At 32.7% G+C, this 17,881-nt stretch overlaps 2 protein-coding genes across 3 annotated transcripts; both read right to left on the bottom strand.

The window, feature by feature from the left end:
* Positions 1–4,179: 4,179 nt before the first annotated feature.
* On the bottom strand, positions 4,180–6,307 carry LOC132931419 (uncharacterized). Of its 2 annotated transcripts, XM_060997416.1 has the most exons (8): positions 6,113–6,307; positions 5,923–6,033; positions 5,557–5,867; positions 5,364–5,496; positions 5,125–5,301; positions 4,960–5,064; positions 4,390–4,882; positions 4,180–4,319 (listed from the first exon to the last, which is right to left on the bottom strand). In XM_060997416.1, exons 1-8 carry the CDS (start codon positions 6,243–6,245, stop codon positions 4,244–4,246), a joined length of 1,539 nt encoding a protein of 512 aa, XP_060853399.1. In that variant the 5' UTR covers positions 6,246–6,307; the 3' UTR covers positions 4,180–4,243. The 2 variants fall into 2 exon arrangements, with proteins under 2 accessions (XP_060853399.1, XP_060853398.1); XM_060997415.1 differs by having other exon boundaries at positions 4,960–5,301.
* A 2-nt stretch (positions 6,308–6,309) lies between these two features.
* On the bottom strand, positions 6,310–10,309 carry LOC132931221 (uncharacterized). The gene is made up of 4 exons (XM_060997343.1): positions 8,838–10,309; positions 8,555–8,782; positions 6,452–8,359; positions 6,310–6,380 (listed from the first exon to the last, which is right to left on the bottom strand). Exons 1-4 carry the CDS (start codon positions 8,992–8,994, stop codon positions 6,310–6,312), a joined length of 2,364 nt encoding a protein of 787 aa, XP_060853326.1. The 5' UTR covers positions 8,995–10,309.
* Between the last annotated feature and the right edge of the window lie 7,572 nt (positions 10,310–17,881).

The following is a 17,881-nucleotide window of genomic DNA, read 5'->3' as shown; positions in this document are numbered from 1 at the left end:
ATATTAGTTTTTTTTCGCTTTTACACCCCCACCACTTTTATGTGGTGTTTCTATTTTATACGAGTTGCCTTTATACGGTGTGAGATAAAGCCCTTTGCCCAAATGCGATGGTTTGTTTCTATTAAATTCATTAGCAACCTTCACAACGTTGGCCACACCACCAGTCAGGGCTCCCAGAGCTGACAACCCAGCGAAAATCGGTATGAGTGGTAGCACACCGCCTTTTTTCGGAATATTTATTGTTCGTGGAACTTTTGTCTTCTTAGTTTTGAATGTTTTTCGCGCGACGGCTACACATTTTTTAGTCAATTTCAACAAGTTTTTTTCGCTAACATTTTTCTTTACAACATTTTTAGTGGCTTTAAGTGCTGCTTTAAAACCACAACCGCCGCCTACTTTACGTTTTGCTTTCATGGCAGTAGTCACACCCCAAGCCACAGCTTTTTCTTTTAAACTCGAATCTTTTGACTTGAACCTATCCCAGGCTCGCTGCTCTAATATATAATCGGCTTTGTTACGATCTGCGATAGAGTTACTCTGATCGTACGCAATGTCGTGCTCTCTACAAGCAGAGTCCAGTGGGTTTATACCTTTATCACCGCGAGCTAATCGTTTTCCTAATTTTGTACCAGGTCCACAGTATTGATAACCTGCAAAGAAATATTATTATTATTATGATAATATCGAATTTAATAAACTTACCAGGCACGTGAAGCTCGATCGGCAGTTTGTTTATAAGCGTGTTGATAAGCCCACCGCCTTTATTCTTGTTGCTTCTTCGAGCGAGAGACATTGTGTACTGATCGCATTCTTGTAGGTACAGAGATATTTATAATGAAATTCGTCAAACAAGATATAAAACTAACAGTTGAAAACGTGGACCCACCTACATCTGGTCAACAGCTTAGGCACGGAGCACTTCTGCCTAATACGATACGTGCACTCATCGTCGGTCCTTCAGGCTGTGGAAAAACGAATTTAATATTTGCGTTATTAACCAATATAAACGGGATAAGATTTCATAATGTTTACATATATTCGAAGACATTGGATCAACCCAAATATAAAATGCTAAGTGATATATTATCGGGCACTGATGTCGGATTATTTACGTTCTATGAAAATGAGCAAGTCATTGAACCAGAGAAAGCTTTACCAAACTCTGTATTTATTTTCGACGATATTATTACTGAAAACCAAAAGATTGCAAGAACTTACTTCTCCAGAGGTCGTCATAATTTAGTTGATGTATTCTATCTAGCTCAGAGTTATTCAAAAGTCCCAAAACAACTTTTGCGCGATAACGCTAATTTTATTGTATTATTCAAACAAGATGAGACTAATTTAAAGCATGTATACAATGAACATTGCTCTGGTGATATGTCATACTCAGAGTTTAAAGACTTTTGTACTTCGTGTTGGCGTCTGGGGGGATTTGAGTTTATCGTGATAAACAAAGACTGTGAACGTGACAACGGTCGATATCGTCATGGATTTGATACATTCGTCATTATATAAAGTGTTGTTTTTATGAAAATGACCTCATTCACAGTCATGGCTGCTAGTGGTGAAGTACTCGGAGAACTGATTAAAGCCAAAGAAAATATCAAACGCAAATATACCGCATTAAAACAAGGAAAAGCCGATATCCATTCATTAGTATCAGAAACGTTAAGTCCGATTATCGAACCATTGAAACAAAATATTAATAAAACAACATTTCAAGCTCCGCCCACACAGCAAGACAATGAAGATTCTCAATATTTTAATGACACAGGTGATTCGCTAGCTTATAAATTAAGCGACTTGTATAAATTTTACGATATAGACAAAACGTATGGACCTAAAGAACGAAAAAATGGAAGAGTAGTTTTAGGTAAAAAAGAAATTAATCTTGTCGATAATACGTTGACTATTGAAGACATATCTTACCCGCTAACACAAGGGCTTGGTAATTTAATATTTTCAAAAAATCCTAAATTATACACCAAAAACGATTTAGATGCATATAAATCTATATTGATTCAAACATCAGCGCATCTCACAGCAGACGGGAGAAAAATTAAAAAAGGTGGAAATAAATATTATGATATAATCCAAAATTTGTTTCCTTCTGGAAGTGGGCTATCCATGAAATTACAACAACATAATTTAGTATACTGGGACGACCCTAACGAACTAGTCGATAGATTGCAGTTACTATTAGCTTCAAAGGCAGCTGGTAATACAGGCGTTTCAAACGAAATAATATCGATTTTCGAAGAATTGCGTGAAGCAGGATTAATAAAACATATTCCAAATGTCTAAACGAGATATCGCTTTCGAACTCCACAAACCAGTTAGAAAAAATTATACAAGGCGTAGAGTTAATGTTTACGGTAAAAACGATCTTTGGCAGGCCGACTTGGTCGAAATGATACCGTATTCGAAAAAAAATAAAGGCTACAAATATATTCTATGTGTTATAGACTGTTTTACGAAATTTGCGTGGGCCATACCATTAAAATCAAAAACCGCTAAAGAGGTTTCCACTGCAATGTCTAAAATACTGCTTAAACGCTCGCCAAAACTATTACAGCTCGATAATGGTAAAGAATTTTACAATCCTACATTTGACGCGTTAATGTCTAAGTACAATATACATAAATATTCGACTTACAGTACTATGAAAGCGTGTATTGTAGAACGATTCAACCGCACATTGAAAGAAAAAATGTTTAGAGAGTTTACGGCACGTGGCTCTCACGAATGGGTTTCTATTTTACCTTCATTGATTAACGAATATAATAATTCAAAACATAGAACTATAGGAATGACACCAGTGCAAGCTGATACTAATCCTACGTCAGTGGAAATAATGCAACGTAAAATAATTAAACGAAAAAATAAATTTAACATAGGCGATAACGTCCGTATAAGCACATACAAAGGTGTGTTTACAAAAGGTTATTTGCCGAGCTGGTCTACGGAAATATTTAAAATTGTTAAAATCAACGAAACTTTACCTACTACTTATCAGCTACAAGATTATACTGGAAAACCGATTGCTGGTTGCTTTTATTCAGAAGAAATATTGAAAACAAACTATCCAAATGACTATTTAGTTGAAAAAATTATACGTAAGAAGGGGAAGCAAATTTTTGTGAAATGGCTAGGGTTCGATAATACACACAATAGTTGGATAAATACAAGTGACATTAGAAAATAGTGTCAGTTGAGCTATAGACATGAACGTGTTTGGTAGTTCTCAGTCTGGTGAAACAAATAAAATTATTTCAAATCTCGAACAGTCGAACAAATCGTTTTCGTCTAAATTAGATAAAATCGAACATTTACTTGAAGAAAATCATAAATCTGTACAAATTCAAGAAGAACAAGTAGAAGCGATACAATTGACATGTATACAAATAACTGAGCATATGACAAGAGGTGAAGTATCATTACAATCAATCAAAGAAAGTATAGAAGGATTGAAAAACATAATACCAGCTATTCTGAGTCGTCTAAATACTATTGAAACTTATTATAAAGACAAACCATAATGTCTTCAGCCATCTTGGACATGCAATGTGTACTTGGCGTCAACAATAAATACATGATTAAAGAAATGTCTATAGTAGACACAGAAACATGGGCGACCCAGCACTGGATTTTTAAACATTCAAACTCAATGCAGGACAATAAGAGTCAAAAAACCAACAAGTGGCTGGAGCGTAATTACCATCAACTAGCTATAGAATACGGTGATATCGAGTATGAAGAACTCGGAAAAATATTGAATTCATTAAAATTCAGATGTATTTACGTCAAAGGTGAACAGAAAAAACAAGTTCTTATGGAGTATATACCACACGTTGCACTCATCAACATTGAAGACTTGGGCTGCCCTCGTTTGGATCAAATATGTGATGACGAAACTTTACCTTGTTGTATTTTTCATATGGAATTTAATCCTAAACAATGTACATTTTATAAAGTATTTGCTATAAGAAAATGGTTTGTAAATAATTCTTAAACAAAAATGTAATTGTATTCTATACAAAATATTTTATTTTATCATTTAATAAACATAATTATATTATAACATTGTTTTATTTTTATAACAACATAATATATGTGATAACATTTATCAGCTCAAGGTTATAGATAACAAATTATTCAAGTGGTATTTACAATAACAAAAAATATATACATGGTATTTACAATAAAAATATACATAGTATTTAATTATTTAGAAGTAATCTCATTCATTAGATTCAAGATCACCAGCATCTATCTCATGATCTAGCCAATCATTAATCTGTTCGTCGTCATCATCCCTATAAAATTATAAATATAAGTAAAATAATTTGAAAAAAAAAAAAAAAAAAAAAAAATTTATAAACTTACCCTAAACTATAGTGTCCGTGAGCCAAGGTATGGATTTTATCGTCCAATACCACTCTCTTATCGTCATAACTGTTGTAAGTTAGCTTTCTCGTTTTTATCGTCATCAACTTGTGTTTGAATGAGCGAATAGATACATTCTCCTTATACGCCTCCACGCCAGCTTCTCCAAACAAACACTTAACATGATCCTCCAACGTCATATGATTTTTAACCACATGCTGTCTTACACCTTTCGCCTTGATCTGCTCTCTCACCACATCCTCTAGTCCAGCATATACATTGAAAGCGTATGACTTGGCCCTCAACGCACAAAACTCTGACACTACATTGCCATCGACTTCATCGGAAAAGAATCCCGGACTCTTCTTCCTATCTGCCACATAACACGGATGGACACTGGGCAGGTTAGCAGTGTCCATCCGGTCCAACAAGCTAGGATTATCCGCCAAGTCTTTGTAGAAATCATCGGTATTGATATGATACACTAGTGAATCTAGAAAATAAAAAAAAAAAAAAAAAAAAAAAAAAAATGATATTTTATATACATGAGATTAGTTTAAGTATATTTACCTGTGTCAGTGTACATTAGCTTTATTTTATCTTTATAATGTTTCTTCATAACGTTGTAATGATAGTCGTACATCAACGTCTTACTTATGTCCAGCACCGCAAATCCTATAAATATATATATTAATAAATGTATGATAAAAATAGAAAAAATAAAAATATATTTACCTATATAGATAGGTTTGTCAAATTTAATAATTTTGTTCTCCAGGGCGACGGCGTTTAGGTTCTCGTTATAATTTGTACAGTGCTTAAATGTTGTTTTGTTAATCAATTTTTGTAATCTTCTCTCACACGACACCAACTCCATTTTCATTTCCTTCCTTTTCGATTGCATAGTCTTCCCTGGAAAAACATATAATATCAGTAAAAATGCTTGTATATATATAATAAATAAAGCGACATACCAAATACAGCGTTATTCATTAATTTAAAAAAATTTTTCTCAAATTCGTTCTTCGCCTTCTTCCGCATCTCTGTGTTTAGCTCGATATATTTAGCCAGCCAATCTGATTGGTTAAATTGAATCACTCTATGTACCTATAAAAATAAGAAAAAATGTTAAAAATCTGATTAAAATCATATAAAATATATATTTACTTTTTCAACTATTAAACCATTCTTAATTGCCTGCTGAAGGTTTCTATAGTGTATAACATAATTCTCCTTTTTCTCAAATGTCGCCATCAACTTCCTAACCTTTGATCCTCGCGGGATACTGTTCTGAGGTAGGAAAGGCAGGTCGTTGTGTTTATCATGCAGCTCTTTAGGGTACGACACATCCACCTCATATATACGTCCTATGGGCGATGTATCGTCCAAATCATTCAACCCGTTTAATGTAGGTTCAACCCAGTTGAACCCACCGTATGGCATGTACTGGGACATTGCCCATCCATACAAGTTGTTACCTATAAAATTAAATAAGTATGAAAAATTAATAAGTTTTGAAAAAAATATACTTACAGTCCTGATATACAATCCATGATTTCTCCTTAGTATCATCATAGCCCGGGGTCTTAGCATTGTTAGCCTTGGCATACCGCATGCTGGCCTGCACCAATCCACCACGGATACCTAAAAAAAAAAAAAAAAAAAAAAAAAAAAAAAAAACAATATTATTATTATATTCATATTTTATAAATAATATACTGACCATTCTCATACATCAAGAGCATATCGTAATCGTGTAATAACTGGAGCTTTTGACCGGTAAACTTCAGCATCGCGTCGAAACTAAGTCCAGGGGCGGTGAAGTAATGGGCTGCGTCCAAGTTGTATGCCCTCATACATACATCGCGAAAGTTTTCAAAGACGTCCGCCAACAGTAAGACGTCGATTTTTAGGTATAAATCACTGTAATCTCCGAGCGTCGTACAACCAAAGTGGTCCCAGACCAACTTCGCGTGCTCGAAATCTTCCTCCTTTATGTCAGTCTCCGTCAACGTACTATAAAAATCTCGCTTCCTCGGTAACCTCGTCTCCTCCAACCTACTCCAACTATCTGTGTACTCGTACGGGTACACCCCTTTACGAGTCACGAGCGGCATATCTCCGGCGACAAAATGTTTAGCGGTTTCTCTAAAGTTCTCCAGTCCCGGTGTTACAAGATTTTTGGACAGTGAAGATAAACTTGATGCCATGAATCTAAACGTGTCTATGAAACGCATGCTGAATGTATTTGATACGTATTTCGAGAAAGATATATATTTCTCCTCGCTATTAGGAATAACGTTAATAGCTTGCGTGTCGTGACCCAGTTCTGTTACTATTAGGTGCGCATCATAATTGGATAAATTGTGGAAAAATATAGGGACAAATTTTGGTGCTTGAAGCTTGAGGTTGCAGGTATTACATAGAGCTTGTCGGTATTTTCCAGAGAGATGACAATGATCTGCAACCTTATGGTTATCGTATGTAAAGGTTGTTTTGCATAAATTACAAGCTGTACATGCATTATGTGACTGCCGTTGTTCATCCGTGAAAACTATAGGTTTATTGGTCTTCAATAATTTTTCAATTTTTATCGCCAACTCGGTCACTGTTTCAATAAAATGTTTCGCCACGTCCGTCTTACTCTCGCTTCCTCTGTATATCACTGGTTCTGTCGTTATCTCATGCTCCTCCATCAACTCTAACGGTACGTCGTCGCTCGCCTTCACAATGAGTCCATAACTCATCGCCTCGTGCTTCTGTATTATTTTGGTGTTGTCTCCTTTGTCTTCGTCAGTCTTCGTCAACATTGTCTCGAAATCCGCATATATAACTATGGGATGTCTCTGTGTTTTCTTCCATGCTTCAAACTCAAGACACTCGCCTTCTTTCGGTATCACCGGTAATATTGACTTATGTGTACCGCATATAAGCTTATGTTGAGTTAACGCCTCACGCCCATTCAATTTATATTTATATCTTCGATTGTCAAAGCTGGTAAAACATCTTTTGCAAAATACGACACTCTCTTTATGTCCAGTCTTTTGAGATCGTATGAGTCGCGACAAATTCGAAATATATACGTAATGCGACCCGCTTTCATTTGCTACCAACAACAGATCAAAGTGGTCGGCTTTCTCCTCATCAACGACACGTAGCGGGTATACCTCGTACGTCGGATATTTACGCGGTGGCTGGAACTTTTTGTCTAACCCATACACATTCACAGAGACAGTCGGGTTATTATATTCGAATTTCTGAACGTCGGATAATGGCGTTGGGAACGATATACCATTGAAATTGTATTTGTCATCGTGTTGTTTATAATTCTCACCGATACGAAATTTATTTTCCCCCGTCACATGCTTGGCTAATATAGCCCACTTGAAACACTGTTGGTCTACATTCTGAGGATTTATTGTGCCCCGTTTTCCTTCGATATACGCAGGCAGTGGTATGTATGACGACCCGCCCATCGGCGTGTATTTGTACACGGCCAACAATAGCCCATCTATGGACTCCAGGGTAAACCCGCTTCCTCTGCTAGTATAAGCTTCTTCTTCGCTCAATAACTTTATAAAAGCCCTTTCAATAATCTCAGCAATATTACTACCCGAAAAAACTTCAACTGCTGATGTTTGAAACGCTCTATTTTCAGATGAATTAGGTACGTTTGGTCGGTTATACGTAGCCTCCAGCTTCAAACTAAATTTTATTGAGTGTCTCAAAACATGATTTTTCAGCATGTCTGACAAAACCGGTGCAAGAGGACGTAGAAAGTCGGTATAATTTTTAACATTATTCAAATTTTTGGCGAAATACCAAACGATTTTTCGACCCGCTGACGATAAAATTTCAACTAACCCGGGTGATTTCACCATATCCATGCGCGCTTTTTTTGCTCTAGCAACCGACGTGGTGTTGGCGGTGGAAACTCGTTTGCCGTTTACACCCGTAGTTGTATACGAGTCTAAAAAATAAAATTAAAAAAACCTAATAAATCTAATTTTCCTATAATAGTATAAAACATTTATGTATCGTTTAAAATTAAATCTATCAAACGGTCTGACAACCGGTGCAACCCGCCAGCATATAAATAAAATTTATGATTTATACGAATCTTTCAAAATTATACCCCATCTATAATATTAAAAATAAAACTAACCTGTATTATCGTCTTGAACTTTTTCATTTTCAAATGCGTCCATAGCTGCCATGCAAATCTCGTCCTCGGATAACATGTTCGAACCACCGGCCGGGATATCGGGGACGAAAATTTGAGGGGCAATCTGTAAGTCTCCCTGTGGAGCAACGCTAGGCGCAAACTGTATAACGCTCTGTCGAGTAGGTTGAGCAACAATCAGTGCAGGCTGACGATGAGCCGGAACGATGCCTTGGAAAAAATATTAGATATAAATTAATAATAAAAAATAAATAAGTATACATACCATGAGAATTTTTCTCATGCCTCTTAAGACTTGACATGAGACTGAATGTCCTGATGCATACAGAGCACGGAAAACGAATTCCTCGGTGTATGATTTTGTGTCTGAGCAAACTGTCTTTACGCGTGAACATCAACGAGCACTGATCACAATTAAACATGTTGTTAATTTTTAAGGTAAAACAAAAAAAAAAAAGTATAAACGTTTAAAAACACTCAAAAATACTCGAAGACGATGTGTGTACAACGGCTTAAAACGTACTGAAGAACTGTTGCCTCTTTCAGAATATATATATATATAAAGACGAGCAGTTAGTGTGAATTTCTATAGAGTCATTTAGTTTATTAAATAAGGTGTATCTTATTGTCAACCCGACGCCAAACGTAGGGGGTGGCGACGGTAGAGTTTTTGCAAGGTATTGTGTGATTATCGATGAATTGAATATGGATCTGTGATGGTTTAAGGATATACATTATGAGTCGGCGTCATCCTGACGACATGAGAGAATATGGAATTTTAGACACAAAAGTATATCAGTTATTAATGTGTGTGTGTGTGTGTGTGTGTGTGTGTGTGTGTGTGTGTGTGTGTTATTCACTAATAGGCATTTTAATATTATTAGTGGGTGGCCGGTCGGGGACAATAAGCAGATCGTATCTATGTATCAAGGCTTAATGTACATTTTTGTATATTATTTCCCCAAGTATATAAGAGGGAACTTTACGTTGTGAGAATATTCATATGATTATGTATATTATTTAGCATGTACTTAAATATATATATACAATGTTACCCTCACGATTCGATTCTAACCCATAATATTATATTTTTAAATATATGATAACTGATAAAAATAAGTTATTAACTGATAAAAATAATGTGTGATAATTGATAAAAATAATGTGTGATAACTGATAAAAAAAATAATGTGTGATAACTGATAAAAATAAATTATTGATAACATGTGATAACTGAAAACGTATGTCGCACACGTACGCGATCGTTTGACGGCGGCGGCTGTGTGTGAGGGTGAGAGTGAGGGGGGTACGTTACGTCACGTACGTAGCGGCTGCGGCGGCGGCGGCTGTGGGTGAGGGTGAGAGTGAGGGGGGTACGTTACGTCACGTACGTAGCGGCTGCGGCGGCGGCGGCTGTGGGTGAGGGTGAGAGTGAGGGGGGTACGTTACGTCACGTACGTAGCGGCTGCGGCGGCGGCGGCTGTGGGTGAGGGTGAGAGTGAGGGGGGTACGTTACGTCACGTACGTAGCGGCTGCGGCGGCGGCGGCTGTGGGTGAGGGTGAGAGTGAGGGGGGTACGTTACGTCACGTACGTAGCGGCTGCGGCGGCGGCGGCTGCGGCTGCGGCTGCGGCTGCGGTGTTTGAATCCCCCTTTTCATACTACTGCCATGAATTCGTGTTTTCCGCCATTGGCCGCTCTAACGCTGAAAGATAAACGCCGAAATTCCGCTTATTTGGAGACCACCGGAAATCAAACCAGTGGAAAACCAAATGTTATACAAGACATGGAAATGTTTTATATAAAACAAATTGCTCATAATCTTAAGGTAAGAACCAAAACAAATTGTTAAAAACATTTAAAGCGTATATTATATTGTTCTAGTGACGGAATTGATTTAACAGTTTAACGTTGTTATCTATTATTGAAAATATAATATACTTTTTTTTTTATACATAATACGTATTAAAAATAAGGTCTATTAGATGATATACACGATAATTATTTAAAATACATGTATAAAAAGGAGGTAAGTAGGTATCGCCCTACTGTACAGTAGGTGTAGTGTTTACCTAATCATTGAATAAGTAACTATTAAATGTTATGTTTAATTTGAACAATCAATAATAAATCATTTCATAGAAAAAACGATTTTGAGCGAAGACAATATAGCCAGCCGATATACCTATTACCTACTATGTATATTTATACTGCTATTATAGTGAACAATTTTTCTATCATGGTAATACGGTAGAATGAATTAATTTTTGCCAAAAACATAATTGCATTTGAAAATTTCATTATTTGTATATAGGTAGTTATATACTTATATATAATAATACATGTTAAAAGTTTTAAGTAATCAAGAATAATATTTTTTAATTATAAAAAATTACTAACATCATTATTTTTCGTTTAAACATCTCATTTCATCCAAATTTAAACTTATTATGTCAATAAAGTAAATCGTTATATTTAAATATTTCCCCCTAAATTGTAATTGGAAGTAGGTATAGTGTCGATGGACTCTTTTTTTCCATCATGTTTCCATGTCTAGTATTCTATGTTATCTTATTTTTTTTAATTTTTTTATTGTACCTATTATTCTGTGTATACAAATTTTAAATATCTTTTATAAATAAAAAATAAATTTTTTTTAGGTTATTTGGTTATAACTTATAAATTTTGTACATATATATTTTCAAATTTTTTGACCAAACTAAAATTTTCTCATCAATATTTATAAAAAAATAAACAAAAAATGTGTTAAACTATATTTAGTATAATTACCAAATATATTATATATTATACTATTTTTATGAATGATTGTAATATTATCATTTGCGAATTTTTTTCGCACGAATCGTTTTACATAAATAATGATAAACAACTTTAATAGGAAGTGCTTAATGATAATGATTTTTAACAATACACGTATTACATAATATGTGGTCTGTATCCCAAATAAATTTACTAAACTATTGTTAAATTAGTTTTTGCATAAATAGTTATATTTTTTGATAAATATAAAATAATTATTAAGGATTATATAATATAATATAATATAATATATAGGATTATATATTATCATAATTTATTGTTGTATAACTAAAGAGGTTATTATAAACAAATTCATAAAACATTTATATGCTACCATAAACATTGAACTCATGACTGTCTATAGTACAAAAAAATGGCGATTCAAAGTACCTAAATAAATTTAAGTCCTTGCATAACATATTGACCATACCATAACCATACACCATCATATTCGCCTGCGTGTTGTTTCTTGGTCTGAGGGCTGAGATATTTTCGGATAATATTATAATTTCTCCTCCCAATTGATTAAATACTTTTTAGTCACCATCATTGGCTTACCTAATAACATCAAATTAAAACCAAAGCTTTAAACGCATGTCTAATTATGCTTAAAATATTAATTTCAAATAACTAACACACAAAATTACACAATCTAACCTAAACGGTTAGAAATTAAATAAAAACAATATAGAGGTAGTGTCGCCACTTTAGTGGCTTCGTTTGTCAAGCAATCCGCTGTTTTATTTCATATTCACTTATTACATCTACTCCAGGGTACAAATACATACATATTTAAAAAATAAACTTATCGCTAAGGAAGGTTTACTATACATATTAGTTCATATTGTAGGTATTTATTTTAATATTTTACAAGATTTTTATTATATATAAATATATTAAAATTTTTAAATTCAGTCATCGTCATTACCTTATTTTTCCACACATTTAATTTACTTATTAGGTTTAAACACGCGTATTTCACTAACTATACGAATTTTTATATTATATCTTTGCAAATAATTTTTATACCATTTGTGTATTTTTATGATTATTTTGATATTAAGAGGACACCATACCCGCATGTGTTGTCCCTGTCTTACTAACGTACATCATAAGTCATAACAAATTGTCATTCAGCAGAATACATTTTGTAATGTTAGCTTTAATATTAGAGTAAATTTACCTATTATCAAATTTAAAGGTAAGAATATTATATAGACAATGACATATGATTTTGTTGATATTAGTTTTTATTGTTTTTAATCTGTTCATGAAATGGTTTGTATTATCAAATGATCTATCTCAGAAACTATACTGGACCGATTTAATAAAAATTAAAAGTTATATCGATAGATTCCTTGAGAGCCAGGGGTGTTTTAACTACTTTTTTAAACCCTTAAAGGTAGCTTCTTTTTTTTAGTTTTGATTCATGACGATCGAATAATTTCTTATTTGTATTGTCATTGGTTACAGAAATATAATTTAAAAAAATTAACTGTATTTTTTTTTTTTAAATAAATTATAATAATTTTGATTTAGTTTTTTTTTTCAAAATTTCAAATATACAACCAAAGGGAATTTATTTATTTTTGTAGCTTATAGACCCTAAAATTACACAAAAATGATTTTGATGAGTTTTGGTGACTGTTTTTAAAAACAGGAAAGTTTAGAGAAAAGTGCTACGTCCAATTTCGGTCTAATTAGTTAATTTAAAGCTATACTAGGTTTATTTATGTCAATTTGTCCGTGACCGATAGGTACACTAAACTGAAATATACCGATATAGCACCGTATTTAATGTTTGTTTTTTCTGGATCAATTATTGCATTATCCTATTTTATGCAATTTCTGAATTTAGTAATTTACAAATGAAGGCTATATTTTGTACTAGGTATCTAATCTATAGTTATACATTATTTATAATTGTTTCATAATAAAAATGTTTATCAATTTTTATTGACCATAAATACTTTGTAGTATAATTATTACAAATTAACAAATTTTCAAGTAAAAACATTACTATGGGTCTATGAAGATTATAATCATTATAGTCACTATCGTGATTATTAAAATAATTGATGATTTTTGCTTTTGTTCGGTTTTTTATTTTTCCATTTACATAATGATTTAGAAATAAGGGTAATAATTTATAATTGAACCTATAATAAGACTTGTGTATATGTTTATATATATATATTTTTTTTTATCGTTTTTTTGCGTGATATAAATCGGACGGTTGGTTATGCATATTTACCTGTAAAATAGCACAGTGTTTTTTTTATTTTAAGTTTAAAAAAACCATACCCATCGTTGTTTGCATATTTCTTAAACTACAAAAAAAATTTCACTTCTCGAAATAAAAAACTTTTAATATATATCTACATATATATTATCGCCGTTCCTTTGCTTAATGATAGGATGCATCGTGATTGCGGTATTTTTTATATTTTTATAATTATAACGTAGAATATCTTTATTTTTTCGTCGTAACACCGTCGTTTAGTGATCCGTTTTTTTCTTTTCGTTAGAGTCCGCGTGGGTACGGTCCGGCAAAATTCGCCATGCCCGTCGACATCGGTCGCAGAGTTCGTTAAATAATAATGGAAAAGACCCGTTATGATTCGACAAACCATTATTATTACTACGCTTCATCGTTATAGGTATATTATGTATTATTATTGTTACATACGATCACACGAGTTGATCGCCACGGCCCCCGTACGGACACAATATGCGTACCTACATGCGTATTATAATCGTCGTCCATCACCATACGCGATCGGCACAATGGGAAGGTTTCTGCGCTGGACAATGCACCGCCGATTTACCCAACGCGCATTGCAGTATATAGGTACTTTTTCATGTTATAGTCAGTCACCTCAACGATAAACTCTCGTGACCGGAATCTCCGACGACCAACTTGCTGCAGCCGAATGCATATTATTATTATTATATTTTTATTTTTGTTGTTATTATGACTCAAACTGTTCCACCATCGCGGAGTTTATTATACAGGTTGTGAGTAATCGCGATTACTTTTTATCTCAAATCAACCAATATAATATGTAGAAAAATGTAAAATAGTACTCATATCTTCGTTTCATAAAAATAGTAATTCAAAAATTACTTTACTCGTGATATTACCCGATAGTTTGCGGTAAAAGAACCACCCCGTGGCCTGTGTATATAATATATAGGCACAATATAGGCACATGCATTAACTCTGCACCTATATCGCACAAACATCATACGGTTTATTAGGCACGATAATTTTTTTTATATGTGCTCGGAATTAAATTATTATATGTAATATGTATATAACGTGGTCCCCGAACAAACCGTTATTATTATTTTATATTATATGTACTGCGCGTATTCGATTTCCGCAACCGTTAATTAATACTTCCAAATAATATCGTTTTTCCGCTGAAGTCTCTGCTGCACCGTTATCGTTACTATATAACAAAATATTTTAACCTATTTACTACAAGGACTGATGTTCCTATACATATATTATTAAATGTATTGGGCGCAAACCAATTTTTTTCTATTTGTTTGTGCATGACATGGCGTTAATCAGGTTTTCAAAATGCATATCTTATACCTACGTATAATTGTTATATATAAAATAATGAAAAACAGAAAATTGGCATCGAGAAGAAAGTGCATTTATACTATATTTGTACGTATAAATTGTTAATAATATACAGATATATACATAGTTGTATAGATATTTTTAAAAACGTTAAAACACGCAGTCATTCATTATGTTCGAATAATATTAAAAACCGGAAACTAGAGTGGCACCGTCGTAATAACCGGTATCGAATATATGGCAAATATGTAATAGTCAAGCTAATAAAATATTTGATAAGAAATTTTTTCAACATATCCGATTTCAAAAGCAGTTAAAATTGAATGTAATCAATAGTAAAAACGAAGATACTTCAAAGTAATATATTATATAGCTAAGGACATTATGGTAATATTTTTGTGAAATTCTACTTTTACTTAAGTCAAAACTCAACTCTTGTGATACCTAATTACTTTTGAGTTATGACTTTGAGAGACTTGTAACATTTATACTAATCGATGTAACCGATTATAGAATTGCGTGATAATTTTAAATATTTTAATGGTATTTATAAGATATAACGTATTATTTAATGTTTAAACACTATATGGGGATATGCTAATGTTGTGCCTCAATTAGCTTTATTTGACTATTCTAATTTATCGTTTAAGTAAATGTCTTCTTTGTATCATATTAAAAGATAAAAATGTATTAATATATTCGTTAACATTTAATATTTTCTTAATTAATAATCTCTTTAAATATAACTTATATAATATGCCAAATCTTTATTTTTACTTTACGTATATAATTTATATTAAAAAATATCAACATTTAATATTACATATACATAATGTATGTTTATTTTTATTTTTGTACCAATAATAAAATTCAAATGTTAAAAAATATCATATTTAAGAATTTATTTTAACTAAGCTTGTAGTCTGTCTCTTTCTCTTTCTGTTAATCTAATAACTTTATATTATAACAATATGTCGTTGGTATTCATTTTAGATATCAATTACTCATCTAGAAATCATAACTTATTTCTTTACATGTTTCTGTTATAACTAGTCTCACTACTATTTTTTATAATACTTTCCATTGAATAACACATGCAATGAATAAGCCTAGGTACTGAGATGTATGTATTCGCCCACTTCCATTTGTAAACCTTCTATTGTGCCGAATTATATGTGATATTCTTAATCGATGAAGACATTATACAGGTATTGAACTATACATCATATGATTCTGTTACGTCTTGCTTTAAGATGTACTTACCTATTTAATTGTCGTTATATTTACTTTTAATGTTAGAAAAATAAAAATAAATGTTAAATGTATTACTTTTTAGTTAATGTTCAACCCTGCAGTAATTAAATAACAGATTTTATACAATTACATTATAAAATTAGATGGTAATATAATTTGGTTCGTGGAGTACGTGCATGTTAAAAAGAAGGTAATTATTGTATTCACAATAAATTTGTATGGACCGTTTCCGAACCATCGCCGTTGATATTTATTTAATTATTATTAACACACTCATTTGCATTAATTAATCAAAAAACAACTGATGTCGGTGAGTCATGTGTGGCATATTGCCCAGTCACAGTGGTAGACATCAAATAAGCATAGATACAATGGAAAAACATACATCTTCACTACAGACAAAAAAAAACAAATAGTATCAGTTCTAAAAGTACCATTTTGTCTCCTATTACAAAATTCTAATTTCCGTTTTGTTCAAAAATATATGCACGCGTCATCAATTTTATTATTAAACATTTAACTGCTTTATCAATATTTTTTTATGTGTTGTCTGTGTGGAAAAAAACTTCAGTGTTTTTGTATCTGACACGTTTTCCCAATATTATATTATTTTACTGTTATTACGATCTATATTCAAGTTTGCGGCAATTGATAGTAAATAAATTTGTTTATTATTTCTTTTTCTTATATTCATTACTTTTTCTATACAAATAACTCAAATGTATGTCGATTTTCAACCTAAATAGGTACATATTAATAATTTTTAAATTACTGCTAAGAAAATAAACATAGTTTATTGTGTTTATCTTGTCTACCTTCACATTTTTTACCTGAAACCCACTTAACACAGCAACAGTGTCTTACCCACACTACTCGCCAATTTTACCCAGTTTCTTATGAGAAACCCATATAATTTTACCCGTTCGTGATCGCAAAACCGTATGGGTGGTCGTCGTTTCCGCCAAAAAACTCGATTTTCGTTTCCGCCAAAACGAAAAAGGTTTGATTTTCATTTCCGCCAAATCTATTTCTACCTAACCTGTCTAAATTATAGTTTGAGAACCATTTAGAGTTACCCAGGGGCTATCACGAGGAGGTGGTTCTCATTGACCCCCAAAAATTAACTTTGAAAAATTGACTTACTAATAGATTTGTACGAAAAATTAAATTTGAACCCATCAATCACAATCATTTTTTTACCACGTTTACTCGTTATGAATTCCATATAATATTCCAATATATTATTCAATAATTAATAGACGTATATTATTCACGATTCATGTAGACTCCTAATTTCGTCGTTGTTACCACAGATCCGATCACAGAACTCCGATCCCGATAACACAGACACTGCTGAAATATCTACACCTGATATAGATTAAATCGATTTATATTTATTTGTAATATTATGTAGGTATTTCTACGTTTAAAATAAATTATCTCTTTATGATATCTTCAATATACCTTGGCTTATCTACATGGTACATGTACATCGATGGTCGATAGCACTACAGACAGACTAGGGGTTCTCAAACTCCAGCTCAATAATATAGGTAGAAATAGATTTGGCGGAAATGAAAATCAAACCTTTTTCGTTTTGGCGGAAACGACTGACGCCCAACGGTATCCCGTACTCGTAAC

This window comes from Rhopalosiphum padi, unplaced genomic scaffold (genome assembly GCF_020882245.1).
Source record: "Rhopalosiphum padi isolate XX-2018 unplaced genomic scaffold, ASM2088224v1 scaffold1, whole genome shotgun sequence".
NCBI classification, from domain to species: domain Eukaryota; kingdom Metazoa; phylum Arthropoda; class Insecta; order Hemiptera; family Aphididae; genus Rhopalosiphum; species Rhopalosiphum padi.
This window is presented reverse-complemented; position numbering and strand designations above follow the sequence as displayed.

Excerpts from the sequence above, each read along its gene's own strand:
- LOC132931221 (XM_060997343.1), bottom strand. The coding sequence starts at position 8,994 with ATGTTTAATTGTGATCAGTGCTCGTTGATGTTCACGCGTAAAGACAGT. Across the intron at positions 8,360-8,554 it reads AGTTCAAGACGATAATACAG|ACTCGTATACAACTACGGGT; the intron begins GTTAGTTTTATT and ends TTTATTTTTTAG. Across the intron at positions 6,381-6,451 it reads CGAGTACACAGATAGTTGGA|GAGGAAGATTTCGAGCACGC; the intron begins GTAGGTTGGAGG and ends ACTGACATAAAG.
- LOC132931419 (XM_060997415.1), bottom strand. The coding sequence starts at position 6,245 with ATGAGGGCATACAACTTGGACGCAGCCCATTACTTCACCGCCCCTGGA. Across the intron at positions 6,034-6,112 it reads GCTCTTGATGTATGAGAATG|GTATCCGTGGTGGATTGGTG; the intron begins GTCAGTATATTA and ends TTTTTTTTTTAG. Across the intron at positions 4,320-4,389 it reads CACGGACACTATAGTTTAGG|GGATGATGACGACGAACAGA; the intron begins GTAAGTTTATAA and ends ATAATTTTATAG.